This window comes from Suricata suricatta, chromosome 12 (genome assembly GCF_006229205.1).
Source record: "Suricata suricatta isolate VVHF042 chromosome 12, meerkat_22Aug2017_6uvM2_HiC, whole genome shotgun sequence".
NCBI lineage: Eukaryota > Metazoa > Chordata > Mammalia > Carnivora > Herpestidae > Suricata > Suricata suricatta.
Window position 1 is genome coordinate 3,232,386 of NC_043711.1, and position 20,542 is coordinate 3,252,927.

Below are 20,542 nucleotides of genomic sequence, written 5' to 3' on the forward strand. Positions count from 1 at the left end.
GGGGAGATGGGAGAGAGAAACGGCAGGGAGTGGACAGGCCATGATTCAGAAGGTGAGGCTGACTGGCGTCTCTGGTGAGGGACCCACGGAGCCAGAGGCCACCTAGCCTGTCCCCAGGGCAGCGGCCAGCGAGAAATGAGTTGGGGAGGCCATTGGTGAGCTTTGTTTTGCCTCTTTGAGGCCCGTGAATTTCAGATTTATCGAATAAAATTACGGGACATCCAGTTAAATGTGAATTCCAGATACACAATGAATAGTTTTTAGCACAAATATGTCCCCAATATTGTAAGGGACGTACTCATGCTAAGAAATGTTAGCTTAGCTACGTGTTCTGTATTTTTTCCTGGGAGTCACGCCGTGGCTGCAGGGACCTGCCTCCGTCTTCCCCAGGATGGGCTCTAGCCGGTGGCTGGACAGTCTGATCAACTGTGACCCAATGGCCGATGGCCGGAAGGCAACGTTTTGTCTCCTTGGGCTGGCTCTCTGCGGGGAAACAGGTCTTTTAACATGCAGGCCCTGGCCTGTCCCTGCCCCCACCTCCCCCCCCCCCCCCCCCCCCCCCCCCCCCCCCCCCCCCCCCCCCCCCCCCCCCCCCCCGGGCCTCATGGCGCCAGCTGCGCCCGCTGTCCCCTGCAAGGAGGGGAGGTGTGGGCTTGGGGGAGGGGAGCGGCTCTGAGACCCGCTGTCCCCTGGGCCAGCCCCTCCCGGGCCACTCAGGTCCCACTGGGCACCACCAGCCCCAGAATAGCAGGCCAGGGTGGCCCGGCAGCGGGAAGGGCTCTGCGTGGCCTCTTTGCCACCCCCCCCCAGCTCTGGTGGCCCATCCAGCTCGCAGCCAGACGCCTGAGGCCCCCTGGCCTTTCTGCGGAGTCCTGCAGGCAGAGCGGGTGACTTCCTCGTCAGAATGTACCGGAAGGACAGGGGCCTGGGGGCGGTTGACCAGGAACTAGATCCTAAGGCCCACAGCCACCCCCTGACCGCCCCGCACCGAGTGGCCTTGTCCGGTGTAGCCAGGGCATGGCCACCGGCTGCCAGCTGCCGGTTGTGCAGGTCACGGTGGGGGAAGAACACCCGTTCTGGGCGCTCCGGCTGCCCCTTTGTTCACAGCAGGAGGAGCCCCTCCCTTCCCCCTCAGACAGTCCCTTGAGGTGAGGATTGGAGACACCTCAGATCTGGGGGTTCTGGCCCGGGAGGGTGCCCTGTCACCCAGGGTGGCAAGACACCCCCCAGCCGGCCCTGCCCACTCAGAGCTCATGTGTCCGGACCAGGGCGGCCGAGGCCAGGTCACCCCCTTGGGATTGGAATGCCGGAGGTGGTGGCAGCAGGGGGGCGGACATTCCCAGCGGGGCAGCTGCCGCCCGCCTGTCCTGTGTCCCCTGCCTCTGAGGCTGCAGCTGGTGCAGTGGCTTTGGTTCCTGGGGGGGGGGGGCGCTGGGGGGGTGTTATTTCTGGGCTGGGGGCAAACCAACGCGAGGGGCACCTCCCCCAGGGCAGGAAGTGGGGTGGTCCCAGCTGTGCTCTCCGTTGGCCCACCTGTCCCAGTGGCCACCGCACAGGAAGTGTTCCCAACGCCCGCCTGTGTGGTCTCCTGAATCTGGGGCCCAGAGGGGAGGCGGGCGGCGGGCGGGGGCGGGGGCCCACCGCCATGTGCATCAGGATCTTCCAGAAGCCCCCAGCTGCGGCGTCTGGGAGTGAGGCTTGCTTCCTGCGCTTACGGACACAGGCTGTTTATCCTCGGGAAGGGGGGAGGAGCGATGGCCGTGGGTTTTACAGGTAGGGATCCTGAGGCTCAGAGACACAAGCGACTTGCCCAAGGTCACACAGCATATAAGCGGCAGAGCTGCGCCTCTCATTAGCATTGACTATATCAGATACACTAACTCTACATAGACTTCCGGCCCCATGACGGACAGCGGGGCATGGGGGGGCTACCCCCTGGGGCGATGCCGCCTGCACAACCCTCAGGGGTCTGCCCCCACTTGGGGTGTCTGGAGACATTTGTGGTTGTTCTGACTAGGGGTGCTCCTGGCGTGGAGTGGCGGGGGCTAGGGAGGGTGCCCAGGCCCCTCCGTCCCCGGGGCAGCCTCCACGGAGAGGGGTCCGGTGATAATAATGAATATTTAATAGCGGTCATGGCCACCATCAGCAGTCGCATTCTTTTATGTGTAATAACTATGGACAGATTGTACAGATGAGGAAACGGACGTCTGTGGCTCGGACTCCTAGCCCTTCTCTGGCACCGTTGGCCGCGTCCATAATGCCCTGTACGCTTTACAGGAGGGGGAGCCGCGGCGCAGAGGAGGTGTGAATGAGAACCCGCATCTGCAGCCGCCCCGACAGCCCAGACCCCCCCGCCCCCCGGGCCCCCCGGGTCCCTGCCTCAGCGCCGCTGCTCTGAGCTGGGTCCCCTCCTCCCTAGCTGAGGCCGGAGTAGTAAGAGCGTCTGTGGGCCGGAGGGGCCCTGCCCAGTGGTGCTTGAGGCCTCTCACCCTGGCTTTGTGAGCCTGGGCACCTCCGGGCCTCTGCTGCCTCGTCTGTGAAATGGGGGCAGTGATGACACTTGCTGACTGTTGTCCTGATTCACAGGTGACGGAGGGGGTTAGGTGGGGCGGCCCACAGCTCAGCTTGGTGCCTGGGGTGCAGTAAGGACCCTGTAGGGCTTGGGTATTATAGGGGCGCCTGGGGGGCTCAGTCATTTAAGCGTCCGACTTCGGCTCAGGTCATGATCTCGCGGTTTGTGATTTCGAGCCCCGAGTCGGGCTCTGTGCCGACAGCTCACAGCTTGAAGCTTTGGATTCTGTCTCGGTCTCTCCTCCGTTCACACTCACTCTGTGCGGCTCTCTCTTCCTCAAAAATAAATAAAGATTAAAAAAATTTAAACTGCGACTCTGTCCCCATGAAACTCTGACTCCGGCCCCGGCCCCGCCCCTGCCCCGGGCTCCTACCACGTACTCTGTCTGTGGTCCAGACTCCTTACGGGGCCCCTGTGAGTGGGATGGTGCAGGAGTCATCCTTTAAAAAAAAGTTATTTATTTTTGAGAGAAAGAGAGTATAAGTGAGGGAGAGACAGGGAGGGAATCCCAAACAGGCTCTGAGCCTTTAGCCCAGAGCTTGACTTGAGGCTCAAACTCGCGAACCTCAAGATCATGACCTGAGCTGAAACCAAGAGTCGGACGCGTAACTGACCGAGCCGCCCGGGCGCCCAGGACCTGTCCTTTTAGATCGACCTGCTTCACTTCACAACGTTCTCCCTGTTTATTTATGTGGTAGCGCAGTCAGGATTTCCTCTCTCTGTAACGCTGAGTAATATTCCATTGTGTGAACAGACCACACTTGTTTATCTGTTCGTGCTGATAATAGAGTAAGAGTCTATCTAGAAGGACATTAAAGGTGGACCCGTTGGGACTTGTCGTGTTTGAAACCGAGAGAGACAGAGTGTGAGCAGAGGAAGGGCAGAGAGGGAGGGAGACACGGAATCGGAAGTAGCTCCAGGCTCCCAGCTGTCAGCACAGAGCCCGATGCGGGGCTCGAACTCCGGAACTCCTAGATGGTGACCTGAGTGGAAGTCGGATGCTTCACCGACGGAGCCTCCCAGGCGCCCTGACTCTCCCTAAAAAGGTGGAGCCTGCTTCTCTTCCCTGTGAGTGCAGGCTGAACTGAGTGACTTGTTTCTTACAAAGAAAATATGGCAGAAGCGAAGCGTCAAACACTCTGAGAGTGAAAGTCATCGTGCCCGCCCCGCCCCCATCCCTTGCTCCAGAGGAAGCCGGCGCCCAGGGAGCCCTGTGGGCGGGGCTTCTGGGGAGGGGCCTCCATCAAGCCCGTCATCACAATTCCCTTTTTATAAAGTTCTCTCTGGCTGCTGCGTGGACTCAGGCTGCCGGCGATCGTGGATCACCTGGGAGGCAGCCACTGCAGTCATCCACAGAAGCATGACGGTGGCCTGGTGGTGGCAGGGGAGATGGCGAGAAGTGGGCAGGTTTAATTGTTGCTGAGGAAGTAAAACAAACAGAACTTGGGAGAGTAAGAGACTCAGGTAGCGTCTTGTTGACCTGGGAGCTGAGGCGTGAACCGGTGGGACAGAGGTGCGGAGAAGATGACGGGACAGCTTTAGTTGTGGCCACAGTGAGTCCCTGTCCCCAAAATACCCAAAGGCCTCCATAAATACAGCGACTTGTATGATAAGAGTAGACCAGGAGAGCCTGGTCAGCTCAGTCGGTTGAGTGGCCGAACCTTGGCTCAGGTCACGATCTCACGGTTCATGAGTTCAAGCCCCGCATCAGACTCTGTGCTGACACTGCGGAGCCTGTCCTTGATTCTCTGTCCCCGCTCTCTCTGCACCTCCCCTGCTTGTGCTCACTCTCTCAAAAAATAAACATTGAGGCGCCTGGGTGGCTCAGTTGGTTAAGAGTCTGGCTTCAGCTCAGGTGATGATCTCACAGTTCGTGGGGTTCGAGCCCCGTGTCAGGCTCTATGCTGACAGCTAGCTCAGAGCCTGGAGCCTGCTTCCGATTCTGTGTCTCCCTCTCTCTGTGACCCTCCCCTGCTCGCGCTGTCTCTATGTCTCTCAAAAATAAATAAAAAACATTAAAAAAGAAACTTTAAAAACAAATAAGGGTAGAGCGTCTCACTTGAAGGTGATTCTGCCCACCCAGGGATACTTGGCAATGCCTGGAGAAATTTCTGTTATCACAACGTCGGGCATGCTACTGGCATCTAGTGGGTAAGAGCAGATGCCAGTGGACGTCCTACAACGCACAGGACTGTCCCCTGTAAGAGGAATTGTGTGGCTCCGCATGTCAGTGTGCAGAGGCGGAGAAATCCTGGAGGAGACCAACGGCTGCAATAAGCACATTTCAATTCCAGTGGATGTTGTTTATTCAATAAAGTTTTATTCCTTCTGTTTGGAACAGTCAAACTCAGAACTAAGTTTCGTGAGCAGCTCGCCTCCAAACACTCCTCTCCAAGCAGTTGACAAAAGGGGAGAGAGAGAGAGAACGAGATTCCTATGGCAAGTTTTTCATGGATCTGGCCTGGAGTGACTTACATCGCTTAACCAGATTGGTCACATGGCCATTGGCCATGATCATCTTACCTCCCATTGGCCAGGTCAGTCATGTGGCCACATCTAACTGCAAGGGATACTGGGAAATGTAGTCCAGCCATGTGCCCAGGAGGAAGCAGGAAAGCGTGATGGAAAATGAGCCCGTCCTTGCCACGGTGTTAGTTTTGTCCTCATTACTTCTGTTTTTATTTGAGCTTATCACCTGCAGAAATGACCTCTGAAGGAGGATGAGAGGCACTGCCTGGTATGTCTGGGAGGCTTCCTGAAAGAGGAGGTATGGATGATGCGGCTTTGAAGAAAGCAGAAGCCAAACATCTGAGAAGTGGGAGAAAAGTAAGAATGGCGTGGCCTCAGGGAAGTCCCGCCTTCATTCCTGACCTCGGGGAGCCTTGTGGGCCAGGGTGGGTGCCATGGGGACCCAGTGGACCGAGGTGGCCTGATTTGTGCCCAAGAGTCTTCCAGTTGCTTGAGGAATCAGATTGCCAGATAACATCCAGGACGCCCAGTTAAACTGAAATATCAGATGAACAACACATGATTATTTTTTAAAGCCTAAGTATATCCCAAATATGATATGGGACATACTAATGCTAAAATATTTTCTATCAGAAATTCAAATTGAACGAGGCATTTTAGATTTTTATTTGCAGGGAGGCCAGAATGTAGGGGGCAAGGTCAGGTGCCCGTGACTGACAATCCTGGATGTGACATGGGCAGACGTGCAGGCCCTGTGTCCAGAGGACTTCTACCCTGAGCGAGGTGGGGTAGCCCTGGGGGGCTGTGAGTGTAGGAGGGACATGGCCTCATCCGGGTAAGGGGCCGCCAGACCCAGCCCTGGGACCTGGCAGCCGGCCTCCCCCACCATGGACTTGCCCAGCCTAGGGTTTTCTCCTTCAGTGTGCTGACATTTGGGGCCCGATCATTCTTTTTTTCTTAAGTTTTATTGAGGGGCGCTTGGGTGGCTCAGTTGGTTAGGCATCCGACTGCGGCTCAGGTCACGATCTCACGGTTCATGGGTTTGAGTCCCGCATTGGGCTCTGTGCTGACAGCTCAGAGCCTGGAGCCTGCTTCGGGTTCTGTGTCTCCCCTTCTCTCTGCCCTTCCTCGCTCATGCTCTGTCTCTTTCTGTGTCTCAATAATAAATAAATGTTAAAACAATTTTTTAAAATAAAGTTTTATTTAAATTTCCCTTAGTTAGCATTCCATTAACCGTGTAATGGGAGTTTCAGGAGCACAAGATAGTGGTCCCACACTTGCGTACGTCACCCGGTGCTCCGCACGACAAGCACGGCTTCGTCCCCGTCACCTGTGTCACCCCCCCCCCCCCCCCCCCCCCCGGTGGCCAGCCGTGTGTTCTCTGTAGTTAAGGGTCTCTTGGGGCCAGATGTCCTTGATTGTGGGGGCCACCCCTGTTCACTGCGGGATGCTGAGCCCCATTCCTGACGCCACCCACTCAGGGCCGGGAGCACTCGCAGTCATGACAACCGCAGACGCACCCGGACATCGCCCAGGGTCCCCTGGGTCAGGGGACTCCACTGGCCTCCAGGAGACTCTGCGCCCCATAATCATCTGACCTGCTGAGGTCCTGGGATCCTGCACACACTTATAAACACGCATCAAGGGGTGCCTGGGCAGCTCGGTTGGTTAAGTGTCCAACACTTAGTTTTGGCTCAGGTCATGATCCCATGGTTTGTGGGTTTGAGCGCCACATTGGGCTCTGCGCTGACAGCTCGGAGCCTGCTTGAGACTCTGTCTCCCTCGCTCTCTGCCCCTCCCCCGCTAGCTCGCATGCGCACCCGGTCTCTCTGTCTCTGAAAAACAGTAAACATTTAAATACACACCACGTGGGAGGGAGAGAGGAGGTGACTCACAGACACTGGACGGCCACCCTGGACTGCACGGCCTGACCCACCGGGGGTTTATTCTGGTGTCTAGTGTGAGCGAGGGATCAAACTCAAGTTTCCAGCCAAATAACGAATGCTAGGTCTCTCCCCCTTGGCACCGTGGAGCGTCCGGGCCGGGTCATTCTCTGGGGTAGGCCATCCTGGGCATGCATGGCAGGACAGCGAGCAGCATCTCTGGCCCCCACTCACCGCATGCTCGGAGCACCCCCAGTTCCCCTCCGTGGGGCCGCACTTGGCTGGTGCACCCAGAGGGCGGAAACGCCCCGGGGCCCCCGAGGTCTAGACTCTGTCAGAGCCCAGCAGGGAAATGGGTCTGGAGCGCCACCCGGGGCAGACATGATGGGGAGGTCCTGTCTGTTCCCCGGCCTTCTCCTGGCCAGTGGAGGAAGTGATGCCTAAGCAGCTGTGGCACCAGAAGAAGGTTCCGGCAAGTGCCGCCCACGCCCCGACTCCTCCGAAGCCCATCAGTATGAGACAAAGAGAGGGCCGCTCGCAGCGTTTAATGTTCAGCAGTTTGGGCACTCGATTCTGGCACTCCTGGCTCGCGGCTGGCACTGGCGACGATGATGGGCACCGTGGCCTTCACGCAGGCCCGGGACCAGGGCAGGTGGATGGTGCCGACCAGCTCGTAGCGGGTGCTCATGAGCTCGCCGTCCCCGGGGCGGCTGCTCACGGGCAGCACGTGCGGGAGGCTGAGGGTGCTCACGATGGTGGTGGCGTCAAAGGGCATGATCCGGGCGCTGACCTCCTGGCGGAGCAGCTCACTGCTGCCCACCAGCGACCGCCGCTCCGCCCCGGACGTGAAGCCCTCGTAGCGCACGTGGGCGTGCAGGGCGAAGGTGACCGTCTTGAGGTACTTGCCGGTCTGGTTGTCGATCTGCATGGTGAGGACTATCTTCTCCCCCGGGGCGAAGGTGTCCTTTTCTATCCGGATTCCGAGCCACACGGTGCCCCGGCGGCAGCAGTTGGAGGAGACCTTCTTCTCGGTCTCCACGAACAGAGGGTTCTGGAAGGGGGGGGATGGGCAGCTGTGAGGGGTCATTCATCCATCAGAGCTCCCGCAAGCTAGGAGGCACCGAGGAGGGATGTGGAGCCTCGGGGACTCTGAGCCTGGCATCCTCTCCCCGCTTACTTTACTCAGTGCCCTTTGCCTTTCTGAGCATCAGTTTCCTCATCTGTAAAAGAAGCCTTTGAAATCTACAAGACCCTGGCTTTACCCCCACCGCCATTGCTTCCTTGATGTGTGACCCTGAGGAAGTGGGTTGACTTCTCTGAGCCTTGGCTTTCTTTCTTTCTTTTTAATGTTTATTTATTTTTGAGAGAGAGAGAGAGGGAGAGAGAGAGCGCACAAGCGTAAACAGGGGAGGAGCACAGAGAGAGGGAGACGCAGAATAGGAAGCAGCTCCAGGCTCTGAGCGGTCAGCACAGAGCCCGACGTGGGGCTCGAACCCATGAACTGCGAGATCATGACCTGAGCCGAAGTCGGACACCTAACCAACTGAGCCACCCAGGTGCCCCTGGTCATCGGATTTCTAGAAGACAGGAAATGTCTTACAGTCTAAGCCGGACACCTAGGGTTTACCCAGGTAGTTCAGACTTCAGGAAAAAACATTATGGGCTCTGAATCAGGAAAAGAAAAGCGTAGAGTTGAAATGATGTAAACTGTTTATTTTATTTTAATTTTTAAATGTTTTATTTATTTTTGAGAGAGAGAGAGAGAGAGAGAGAGACAGTGTGAGCTGGGGAGGGGCAGAGAGAGAGGGAGACATGGAATGGGAAGCAGGCTCCAGGCTCTGAGCTGTCAGCACAGAGCCCGATGTGGGGCTCAAACCCACAAACCCTGAGATCTGACCTGAGCCGAAGTCAGAGGCCCAACCGACTGAGCCACCCAGGCGCCCCTAAACAGTTTTTAAAGAACAATAGAACAGGCACAAATATATATTCTAACCAGTGGGAGAAGTTACTGATTTGACTGAAACTGGGTGGGTTCCAGATGCTTTGCCCCATTTCTCTCTCCCCTTCTGTTCCAGACTGGTGTTTGTCATTCTCATGTGAATTATTTTATTTTAATTTATTTTTTTTAATGTTTTATTTTATTTATTTTTGATAGAGAGACAGAGCATGAGCAGGGGCGGGGCAGAGAGAGAGGGAGACACAGAATCCGAAGACAGGCTCCAGGCTCTGAGCTGTCAGCAAAGAGCCCGACATGGGGCTTGAACCCACCAACCGTGAGATCACGACCTGAGCTGAAGTCGGACGCTCAACCGACTGAGGCCCCCAGGCTCCCCAAGCATCAGCTTTTATATTATTGAGAAGCGCATCTGCTTGTGGACGAAGTAAACAATCCTGTTTTACATATTTTAATGCCTGAAATAAATCAAGCCGTCCATGTTTTCCAGCAGGGGGCTCTTCCGGCTGAGCGCTCTGCACTTGATGCGTCTGCGTGGACACAGCGTCGTTCTGGCTTGTTGGCGCCGTGGCCACTGAGCACGTCACAGAACAGTTCATGTCTCCACGCAGCCCCTCCGAGGGGTGGGTATTTGTACCGTTTCCGCGTGCTCGGGCTCATGAAGGTGCCAGGAGGAGCTTCCCCAGGGATGGGGACGGGCTCACACAGGGAAGTGGCTCTCCGCCACGAGTTGGCAAACTTTTTCCGAAAAGGAACGGATGACAAGTATTTTGGGCTCTGTGGGCCACGTACGGTGTGTGTAATACATTTCTTCTTCTTCTTCTTCTGTTTTTTAAACCACAACTCATGGTTAGGACATACATTTCAGGGGCGCCTGGCTGGCTCTGTCTGTTAAGTGTCAGACTTCAGCTCGGGTCACGACCTCACGGTTCGTGGGTTCGGGCCCCGCGTCGGGCTCTGTGCTGACAGCTCAGAGCCTGGAGCTGCTTCCGATTCTGTGTCTCCCTCCCTCTCTCTCTCTCTGCTCTTCCCCCGCTCATGCTCTATCTGTGTCTCTCAAAAATAAATAAATATTAAAAAAATATTTAAGGAGTCCAGAAATTATATTCAGTTCCTCAATTCTTTAAAAAACTTAATTGCAACCCATCAACCAGATTTTCTTCATTTCCTATTTTCCTGATTTTATTTTCTGTTCTGTTTTCTTATTCTATTTAAAACACACAATGTTTGCCACCCATGAAATTGACTTTTCTGATACTTTCCATTTTGGCCTTATTTATTCTTTCATTTTATACCAATGAACCCGCATGCCCTTAAATTGATTTTCCAACCCATCAATGGGTCATGATCTGAGATTTGAAAAACACTGGTCCAGACGGGATGCCTTTCCCCTTGGAGACCTAGTGCTGACCCCTGACCCCAGGTGACCTCCCCTCTGCCTTCAGCCTCTGACCCCCTGCCTCCTCCCCCCGCTCTCCTCCAGGAGGCTATTTGTAGGCAGTTTTATTCTAAATCCCTCCAGTCTCATTCGAACATTCCTCGCATGCGTTAGAACCCTGCAGGCCTCAAGGAGCCCGCTGCCCTAACTCAAGGCTAAGCCTGTAATTCTGGCCGGTAGCTGAGCCAGGGGCCAGGACCTACCAATAGTGGCTCCGTGGGGACTCCTACGCTAGGTCAGGCAGGGCGGCCGAAGCGCTCTGACCTCCAGTAATGTTGACGGTACACCCCCAAGGTTGGATTTCCTGCATCTGGGATCTGGGAGCCCTGAATTCCTTTGGCATAGGGGAACCTCTGCAGGGGAGGGGGGGGCATTCATCCAATCAGTGTTTATTTGCATCAATTTGGTGCCAAGTTCAAGGAAGACCCGTAGCCTAGTCCCAGGGCGCCTGCCTGGTTGGAGACCCTTGATTTCCAGATTGTGGGTCCGCCCCCAGGTTGGGTGTAGAGATTACTTAAATTAGGGGCGCGCCTGGGTGGTTCAGTCGGTTGAGCGTCCGGCTTCCGGCTTCGGCTCAGAGTCATGATCTCACGGTTTGTGGGTTCAAGCCCCGCGTCGGGCTCTGCACTGACAGCTAGCTCAGAGCCTGGAGTCTGCTTCGGATTCTGTGTCTCCTTCTGTCTCTGCCCCTCCCCTGCTCATGCTGTCTCTCTCTGTCTCTCAAAAAAAAAAAACAAAACCATTAAAAAAAGAGATTACTTAAATTAAATTAAAAAAGCTTAAAAAATAAATAAGAGCAGCCCAGTCCCCGCTCTGGTGGGGGAGATGGACGATAATTGGCACCTTGAAAATGAACCAGGTCATTTCCCATGAGGCTGTGGCAGGATGCAAAACGGGAGGGGGCAGGAGTGACCGGAGAGGTGGGGTGGGGGCTCCCTTAGAGTCCGTGGTTCGCAAATGTCTCTGGGACAAGCTCCTTTTCTAGACAGTACCGACTCCTGGAAGAGGCCACGGGGTCCCCTCTCTCAAGGTTCTTAAAGGGACGAAGAACAGACAGGAGGTGAAGCGCTCAGAGCCCCTGTGCTTGGCTAAAGGGAATGCGAAAACAGGCAGCCGCTGCGGAAAACCAGGCTGGAGGTTCCTCCGATGGTAAACAGACCGATCTTCTGACCCAGCAAGGCCACGGCAGGTGTCTAGCCAAGAGAAACAAGGAGATACATCCGTGCAACACTTTGCAGCCCCGTGCCGGAGCTGATTCTCTGCAGCCAAGAGGTGGAGACAACCCAAGTATCCATCGGTGCCTGGAATAGCACTCAGCCACAGAAAGGATACATCACAGACTGAGCTTGCGCAAAGGCGAGGAGGGGGGGGCCCAGACACAAGAATGCTCCCGTTTCCCCGCAATGCGCAGAAGAGGCACGTCCATGGAGAGAGGAAGCGGATTCGTGGTGGCCAGGGGCTGGGGGAGGGGGTGGGGGCAGTTTGAGGGGTGACAGCTCAGGGGTGCAAGATTCCATCGTGGGGCGAATAGGCCGTGCTAAAATCAACAGAGGGGATGGCCGCACGGCTTTGCGAACACACTGAAAGTCACCGAATTGTGCACTTCAAGCAGGTAAATCGTAAAGTATGTGAAGTCGATCTCTATAAAAAAAAAAAGTGGAGGAGCAAAATGTCTGCTCCCCCTCCCTCCCAGCTCCCCTCCCAGGGGGGCAGAGCTGTTTGTCAGTTTCTCTGGTCTCCTTCCGGAGTTGTTAGTTACACCTGCAAGGAAGTATCTTCCTCGCTTGCACCACCAGCCTGCCGGGCCCTGGCTCTGCTCGGGGTTCTGAACTCGGCTGTGCTCTCTCCACCCAGTGACTTCGACGTCCTTGTTCTCTGTCGGGGTCTCTCTCTTTCATTTTAACTTTGCAAAAAAACATTTATTTATTTTTGAGACAGAGAGAGACAGAGTGTGAGCAGGGGACGGGCAGAGAGAGAGGGGGACACAGAATCCGAAGCAGGCTCCAGGCTCCGAGCGGTCAGCACAGAGCCCAACCTGGGGCTCGAACCCACGAATCGTGAGATCATGACCTGAGCCGAAGTCGGCTGCCCAACCGACTGAGCCCCCAGGCGCACCCTCTGTTTCTCTTTAACTTCTCTGTAGGGTATACCTTTGACAGCACAGAGTTTCATTCTCTTAGTTAGCAATGAACATTTAGACTGATTTCCCTTTTTTTTTTTTGCCACCAAAAAACATTGCTGTAGGAGGTCATGTCACACATGAAAGAGTATCAGTAGGAGAGATTTCTAGAAGGGAAATGGCTGGGGCGAAGGGCATGTCCACCTTCATTTGGATAGATGCAGCGAAAATAAAGTACCCCCTGTTGCGGTTGTGACAGCTGAGTCAGGCTTCTGAGCAGAGATCTGAAGGGGGAGGAGGAGGGAGAGGAAGATCGTATCATAGTGTCCCAGGCGGAAGGAACAGGCCATGCAAAGGCCCGGGGGCAGGCCCAGGCCTAGAGTGTGGGCGGAACAGCAAGGAGGCCCATTTGGCTGGAGCAGAGAGAGTAAAGGGGAGGGAGGGCAGAGGGAAGGGAGGGGGCCGGGGCAAGTCACGCAGGGCCTTGTAGGGAGCAGAGATTTTGGCCTTTACCCTGAATGAGATGGGAGCCGGGGAGGACTGTGGCCAGAGGGAGGCCATCCCCTGCCTGCCCCCGGCTGCTCTGAGGACAGACCAATTGGGGTCAAGAATCTGCCTCCACCTGGCGGAGCCCTATCATTGCTCGTTGCAACCAGCTCCTGCCCTCCCCCTGCCCCCTATGTTCTATCCTCCGGAAGCAGCTAAAGGGAACGAAATGATGACCCTGTCCCTGCCAGCGCTCTCTCCTGCATCAGAATGCAAACCCAAGTGCTTCCCAAGGCAATTTTGTTGCCTCCCTGCCCTTACTTTCTCCCTCCCCTCCCCCACCTCATTCACACTGCTTCAGCCCCGAGGCTCCCTCTCACAGGCCCTCCAACTGCCAGGCACAGCCTTGCCCCAGGGCCTTTGCACAGGTTGCTCCTTCTGCCTGGAACCCTCTACTCCGGATGTCCCCATGGCTTTCCCCCTCTCCTCTGTCAATTCTCTGCTCACATGTCACGTCCTCAAAAAGGCCTCCCTTGACCAGTCGGGTTAAGACAGTCCTGAGTCATCAAAAAAAAAAACCACCCCCCAAAACAGTATTTTCACATCCTCAAAACATAGGTGTAATAACTCCCAATGCTGCTATGATCTTGATTTTATTTTTAAATTTTTAATGTTTTATTTATTTATTTTTGAGAGAGAGAGAGAGAGAGAGAGAGAGAGAGAGAGAGAGAGGGACAGCGCGAGCAGGGGAGGGGCAGAGAAAGAGGGAGACACAGAATCTGAAGCAGCTCCAGGCTCTGAGCTGTCAGCACAGAGCCCGACTCGGGGCTCAAACCCACAAACCATGAGATCGTGACCTGAGCCGAAGCTGGACGCTTAACCGACAGAGCCACCCAGGCGCCCCCATGATCTTGATTTTACGGGCACCTCCTGGGTGCAGACTTTGTGCCAAGCACGGCGGCACCCATAGGCACCTATCGAGGGAAGTACTTTTTTTTCATTTTACAGATCAGGACAGTCAAGTCAGAGCTCTGGGATCTGGGGTGGGTGGGTGGGTGTGTGTGTGTGTGTGTGTGTGTGTGTGTGTATTTTTGAAAGAGAGGAAAGAGTGTAGGGGAGGAGCAGAGAGAGAGGGAGAGAGAATCCCAAGCAGGCTCTGCTCTGTCAGCACAGAGCCCAATGTGGGGCCTGAATTCACAAACGTGTGAGACCATGACTTGCAGAAATCAAGAGTCAGATGCCCGGGCGCCCCTGGGAGGCAGTGTTAACAGCCCAAGGCCACTCAGCTAATAGGACGTCTGTCAGTGAGATGGCAGGCTGGGTCGGACGCAGCACCAGCGTCTCGCCCTAGCTCCTACCTCGTGCCCCCTGCATTTCGCTCAGGCTAACACAGGGAGGAGATGGTGCGCCTGGAGCTCAGGCCTGGCCATCCCAGGCCCGGTCCGCCCCTCCGAGCTTCTCCCCTCCCTGGGACCCTCCAGGACCATCCCAAGAGGTTGACTGGCTGTGGATGGTCCCCGTCACACACGATGCTGGAGATGGCGGCTGTGACAAGATTCTTGGGGCACATTCTCCAGCCTGTGCCAGGCACTGTGGGGAGTTCGGAATTTACATGAAACAGGAAGTGGGGGGGGGCGCACTGGGATTTTTACCTGGATCTTGAGCGCTAAAATGCCAGCCATCTGAGCCACCAAGCTCTGATAACGGAGTCCCCAACGGAAGTCACTCAGCCTAACGTCACTCACCCACCTTGACTTCTAACTCTGCACCTGGCCCTCCAGGAACCATCTAGAAAACCTCCTCTGCTTAGCCAGACCAACGTCGCATAGCCTTTCCTTTTCCAGGGCCAGAGGCCACCCCCTCTCATGCCTCTTTGGGTGGGAGCACCATCTCTGTTTCCTGAGGGCTCCCCGGCCATCCAGGCTTCTCTTTCTCCTGTGGGTCCCAGGGAGGCCTTTGCTTAGTCTTGACTTATTGCAAAGTCAAGGACATTGGGGAACCCGTCATTCTCTGTGGGGGCGCCCAGGGCACTGTGGGGTATTGAACTGCAGCCCTGGCCCTACCCACACGATCCCAGTAGCTCTGCCACCAGTTGCGACAGCCATAAATGTCCCTAGATACTGCTGAGTGCCCCCTGGGGAGGCAGAATTATCCTGGTTGAGAGCCAGGGCCTTAGGTCCTGCCCTGGTTTCCAATTCACCTTTTGTGAACGTGACCTGGGGACCCATCAGCGCCTTCTCCCCGGCAGGGGCCATCTCTGTCCCCTTGTCCCCTTCCTCCCTACCCCCCCCCCCCCCCCCCCCCCCCCCCCCCCCCCCCCCCCCCGCCTGCCTCCAGGGAGCTGCGAGGACAAGCCCTACACCTGCTTCTCTCCCATCAGTACCTGCAGGGGGTTTTGCCTGTGGAAATCCGAAGTCCCTTGAATTAACAAGTACATTCTCTTCTTGGCTAGAATGTGCTCCCGACCCGCGCAGGAGGCTTGCACGAAGTAGGAGATGTGGCCGATTTTGCTGGCGAAGGTAGAAGGGAGCCTGGGAGGTAAGTTGAAATGGAAGTCAAAGGTGTGGCTGCCTGCACTTAACCAATTATCTGAAAGCAAAACACACCAACGCCATCAGAAGGTTCTAGAAAGTCCTTCCCCCACTTTTTAATGTATTGGTTTGGCAAGGGCTTTGTTCTGGGCCCAGCCCACCCACCCCTGAGCTAGGCTGAACTCTGTGCTTTCAGGGATCCGAATGGTCCCTAAGTATAGGGCCTTGGCCTCAGCTGGGCCGGAGAGGGGTGGCCTGGGTAGCTGATGAGGCTGCGGTGGCCGCCCCGAGCTACCCATTGGAACCTGCTCACCACTGCTCTGGATCCGCGAGACTGGAGGTCCAGCCCTCAGACGCACACATGCCACAAACCCATCTTAAGCCCCTGCTGTGTGCCAGAGGCTGCTTGAGGCGGTGTTTACAGTAGTCGGCTGGCCAGCAAACCTCTCTGCCCGCAGGGAGCTTGGATCTCAGGGCATAGCACACAGCAGGTGCTTAACATCTGTTAGGGGCAACTGAGGGCCAGGGAGAAACTCACACAGCCCCCACGTCTGCAACTTCCCCATTTTATTTTTGCCCCCCATTAACCCAAAAGCTTCAGAGTACTGTGTCTTCCCCGCGGGATGAGAATCCTAGTGACGTCAGGGACCGTGTTTGCTTTGTTCGCGGTCCCACCCCCAGTACCCGGGACAATGCTCTGTATAGACGTAACACTTGTGACGCCCTTCCTGTATGCCCTGACTGTTCTAAGCCCTTTGTATACTATTAAGTCACTAAGTCCTCAAAACAATCTTATGAGGCCAGACTTAGGAGACCATAAACAAAACAATCTTATGAGACACAGAATCTGAAGCAGATCCCAGGCTCTAAGCTGTCAGCACAGAGCCCGATGCGGGGCTCGAACTCACGGACCGCAAGATCGTGACCTGAGATGAAGTCGGATGCTAAACTGCCTGAGCCCCCCGGGCGCCCCAATCATTCCTCCCCTAGAAATCTGCATAGCTGGTGTCCCTTCCATCGCTCAGATCTGCACTCAGTAATCACCTTTGAAGGGACCTCTGTGACCTCCCTATGTGAAACTTTAAAAATTCTAAAATGGAGCTTCGTCCCGCTGAGCATTGGCCCCGAGTTGTGGGACACCTGGGAACACCTCCAGGAAAGCACTTTGGAAAGGACACGTAGCCCTTGGGCAGCTCAGCCTCCCTGATGTCTGTCCAGACTTTGGATCTGAACCTCGTGGAGTTGGGGACTAGTTATTCTTTCCCTAGTACGTCTTCCCTGCCCCTATCCCTTTCCCTGTGACCATGGGACTCTTTATCTTTGTCTCCTTGGATTTCATTGCTAGAGGGAGATTTATCTGTAAAATCATAAGAAAGATATTTCACTGGCCTCCCAGAGTGGTCATTGGGCTAGGGATATTCCAACTACTTTGAAAGTTGATATCTGGGTTCTGCTCACCTCTTCATGTCTTGTTATTTTCGCGTTGTGAGTATCTGATGGTCATTGTTATACACAGCCTCTCCCTCCTGGGGAAGAACCAGGCCTCTGCCCCTTTCTGGTATCCCTGGGGGTTTGTTGGTCAATTCCCAGACGTGTTTACCTTCCAGACCCAGATTCCTATTACAGCCTGAGTTGGCTGCTGGGCTCATCCTTACCCTCTACTGGGAACGTCTTTGTCTTGTGCACGTAGTCAGCCTTGTTGTTGCAAATAATATTTCTGCTATAATCACGGGATGGCCCGATTTCTTCATTCCACTCCACGTAGCCCCTGCCCACGAGCCCCACCTCCACTATGGGGTCCACCAGGGTGCTGTTCAGGATCAGAACCACCTGCCCTTCTATGCTGGAGCCGGCCAGGTAGACCACATCCTTGGGCAGCACTAATTCGATCGACTTCACCACAGACATGGGGGGTTGGGGTGGTGGAGAAACATCCTCCTCCCACCCCCATGACACTGAGAGTCGGTTCCTTGGCTGCAGTGAGGTCACCTGTCTGTGACATCATCCAGCCAGGGTTCTGGGAAGGGGTCTCCAGCGGCCAGAAGGGGAGATGAGGCTGTGGCAGGGGGTGGGACAGTTTGGGAAATGCCAGAGTCTTTGTGGTTTGTGAAATGATAACCCAACCACTTTTTCCTCGGAAATAACAAACGAATAAGTAAAAACAGCCACAGACCCTAACATTCCTGCCACACGGGACACACTCGTCATCAGGCCAGGAGGTTAGAGGCGCAGGTGGGAGGAGGATGTTTCTCCACCACCCCAACCCCCCATGTCTGGTGAGCACAAAGCTTACAAAGTTCTCGCGACACTCTGGGGAGGGAGGCATCATGAGCTCTGCTTAGCTGTGGAGAGGAAGGAGGAATGGGCCCCCAGGTATTTCCTGCTCCATCAGAGGCCCCCAGATGGGGTAGTTGCACTTCTCGGGGTTCATATGCTGTTCGGGCTCATACACTATCGTCATGTTAATGGCTATTTATAGCAGTCCATGTTAGAAACAAATGATGGATATGGCCAGGGCGTGGGGTCTGGTGTGTCGTGACTGCAGATCCTTAGAGTGTTGTGTGCTTCAGGGGACAAGAACACCCGTCTCCTCACCAGTCTGACATTTCCCTTTACACCTTGTGTCTCCCCCATCAAATGAGAAAGTCCCTCCAGGGTGGGAGAACTTTGTAAGCTTTGTGCTCACCAGTGTCGGCTCGGCTACTGCTTGGTTCAGACAAGAGGGATGGCAATACAAGTTTGTCGAGTGACTTAATGACCTTCAAGAATATACGATTTTGCAAAAAGGAGATTGAGGCCTTCTGCCCCCTCACGGTTTTCTTGGTGCCTGATCTGTGCGTGGGGCGACACCTCGGTGGGGGGAGGGCTCCCGCAGGACAAGCGGTGCCAGGAAACGCCCATTCTGCAGACTCTGGCAGGCCTCATTCATTGCCTTGTTGTGTTTTGCTTTCTTTCACATGATGTCTTCTGAAGACAGCTCCGTCTGGTCTCCCTAAGTGGTTTGTAAGCTTCTCTTGGAGATGCCTGGCTAACAGCAAGGTGCTAGGGTTCTAGGGGCGCCTGCCCCGTACCTTTTCCAGCAGACTCCCCACATCGCTCTCCTGTTGGGCTCATCATCCCAATCTCGCCTTCCCCACTCACTTCTCTTCCTCTGACTTGGCTCTTCCACCGCTCTCTTTCACTTATCGGGACCCTTGTGATGATTTGGGGCCAGTCTGCATAATCTAGGGTCATCTCCCTCACCCAGAGATCTTGCATTTCAATTAATCTGCCAAGTTCCTTCTGCCATGCAAGCTACCGATTCACAGGTTGCAGGGAGTGGGATATGGATATCTGGGGTGGGGGGCATTATTCTGCTGCTCAAGAGAGGAAGACTAAAGTCCTCCTGGTGGCCTCTGAGGCCCTAGGTGACACCTCTTTGACCTCATCCCCTCTCTGCCCAGCTACACTGGCCTCTTGGCTGCCCCCCCCACATTTCTAAGCCTTTTTCCACTTCTGAGCTTGGCCGTCCCTCTTCGACCCATCTGTCCTTGGTTTCTATCTCAGATCTCGGCTCAAATGTCATCTGTTCAGAGAGGCCCACCTCTCCACCTCCACGGGAATGTCCCCTCTGTCCTCCCCCACATGCCTCTCCAGCCACCTACCGTTCGTCTTCGCTGCAATGATTATCTGCAACGGTTTGCTTTATTTATTTATTTGTTGTCAGTCTCTCCGGATAAGAATTTACCCTCCAGAGACCACCAACAGGGGCAGGCCTTGCCCATTGTCGGACTCCCCAGCTCTGAACACCGTTTTGTAGGTGCCCAGCATGGGTCACTGTGTGCCCGCCAAGACTGGCCAGAGCAGAGCAGGCAAGGCGGAGGGGGCAGGGCAGTCCTGCCCGCCTGGACAGCCGGCGAAGGCGGGAAAACGAGGCGGGAAAACCCAGCAAACAAGCCCTGCGGGTGGGTAGGGTGGAGAGCTCTAGCAGACCCTGACGCCAGGAAATAGAGCTTGGGGCGATCGGGCTGGCCATCAGGGTGCAGGCGGTCTTGAGAGGGCCCCCCACATTCTACTGCAGTGTTTAAACATTGATTCCGGCCTTCCTTGCCCTGCTGTCAGTGTGTGCCCGTGCCCGGGGAGACGGGCTGTGGGAAAGGAATTAAAAGGTCAGGGGGTCTTTACCCGGGGTCCCTCCCTAGGGCTCCCGAGGAACACGCATAGTTAGGGGGGCCCAGCTCCCGCCACTGGGCCGGGTTGCACCCTGGGCGCGCCCAGCAGAGCGCGGAGGGCTGGGCGGGGCTGTGGCCGGTTGGGCGGAGTGGGGCTGGATAGAGGAGGGGGCGCCCCCCACCCCCTTTCTCGCTTCCCGCCACTGCAGCGGCCAATCACCAGGCAGGCTCCCGCCCCTGGCGCGGCCTCCCGCAGCCCCGCAACTCCCAAACGCCGAGTTTTCGCGGGAAAAAAAACCAGAGCAGCTGGCAGCGCGGCGGGCAGTGGTGGCCGTCCAGGCGCTCCGGGTTAAAGGCGGGTCGGCGCGGGGTCCGGGCCACACACGCGTCTCCATCGCCATCCTCAGCCGGGCCAGGCGCACAAGCAGGAGAGTGGATTGGGGCGGTCGGAGAGGTGAGTCTCCAGGCGGATCGGGGTGCCATCCCGGGCCGGGTGCACCGGACGCGGAGACTTTGGAAAACTTTCCCGAGTGGTTCGGGGACGCGCGGCCAGTACGAGAGCACGCGTGCCCCGCGGCATGGCTGTTCTGCATGCGGTCTCGAGCTCTGCCCCCGCCCCGCCGGCCCTCGGGAGTCGTCCCTAGCAGTCCGGGCGCCGGCCGGGGCGAAGGGAACATCCCCAGAGCCCCGGGGGGATCGCGCCCGCTGGGTGGGGGAGGGCCTGGTGAGCCGCCGGGGAGGATGTCAGGCTCCGCGCCTGCGCGCGGGGCGCCCCGCGATTCAATTGTCGCGCCGGAGCCAGATTTCGCGCGCCCTTAGTTCCCCGGGCGCGCCTGGGCCAATGGGGAGCGAGTAGGGCGGGGCAGCCGGGCGCGGCGGAGCCAATGAATGAGCCGGCTCAAGTGAAGGGGGGCGGGACTTGGCGCGCGGGGCCCCTTG

At 56.2% G+C, this 20,542-nt stretch overlaps 2 protein-coding genes across 2 annotated transcripts in view; one reads left to right on the forward strand and one right to left on the reverse strand.

The window, feature by feature from the left end:
* Positions 1 to 7,450: 7,450 nt before the first annotated feature.
* On the reverse strand, positions 7,451 to 17,421 carry ARRDC5 (arrestin domain containing 5). The gene is made up of 3 exons (XM_029916408.1): positions 17,108 to 17,421; positions 15,305 to 15,510; positions 7,451 to 7,975 (listed from the first exon to the last, which is right to left on the reverse strand). Exons 1-3 carry the CDS (start codon positions 17,358 to 17,360, stop codon positions 7,469 to 7,471), a joined length of 966 nt encoding a protein of 321 aa, XP_029772268.1. The 5' UTR covers positions 17,361 to 17,421; the 3' UTR covers positions 7,451 to 7,468.
* Positions 17,422 to 19,888: 2,467 nt separating this feature from the next.
* The window catches only part of UHRF1 (ubiquitin like with PHD and ring finger domains 1), a 28,396-nt gene continuing 27,742 nt past the window's right edge, over positions 19,889 to 20,542 (forward strand). Inside the window, exon 1 of the mRNA XM_029916451.1 lies at positions 19,889 to 20,057. The gene's annotated coding sequence lies outside the window, so the exon portion shown is untranslated. The remainder of the gene's footprint in view (positions 20,058 to 20,542) is intronic.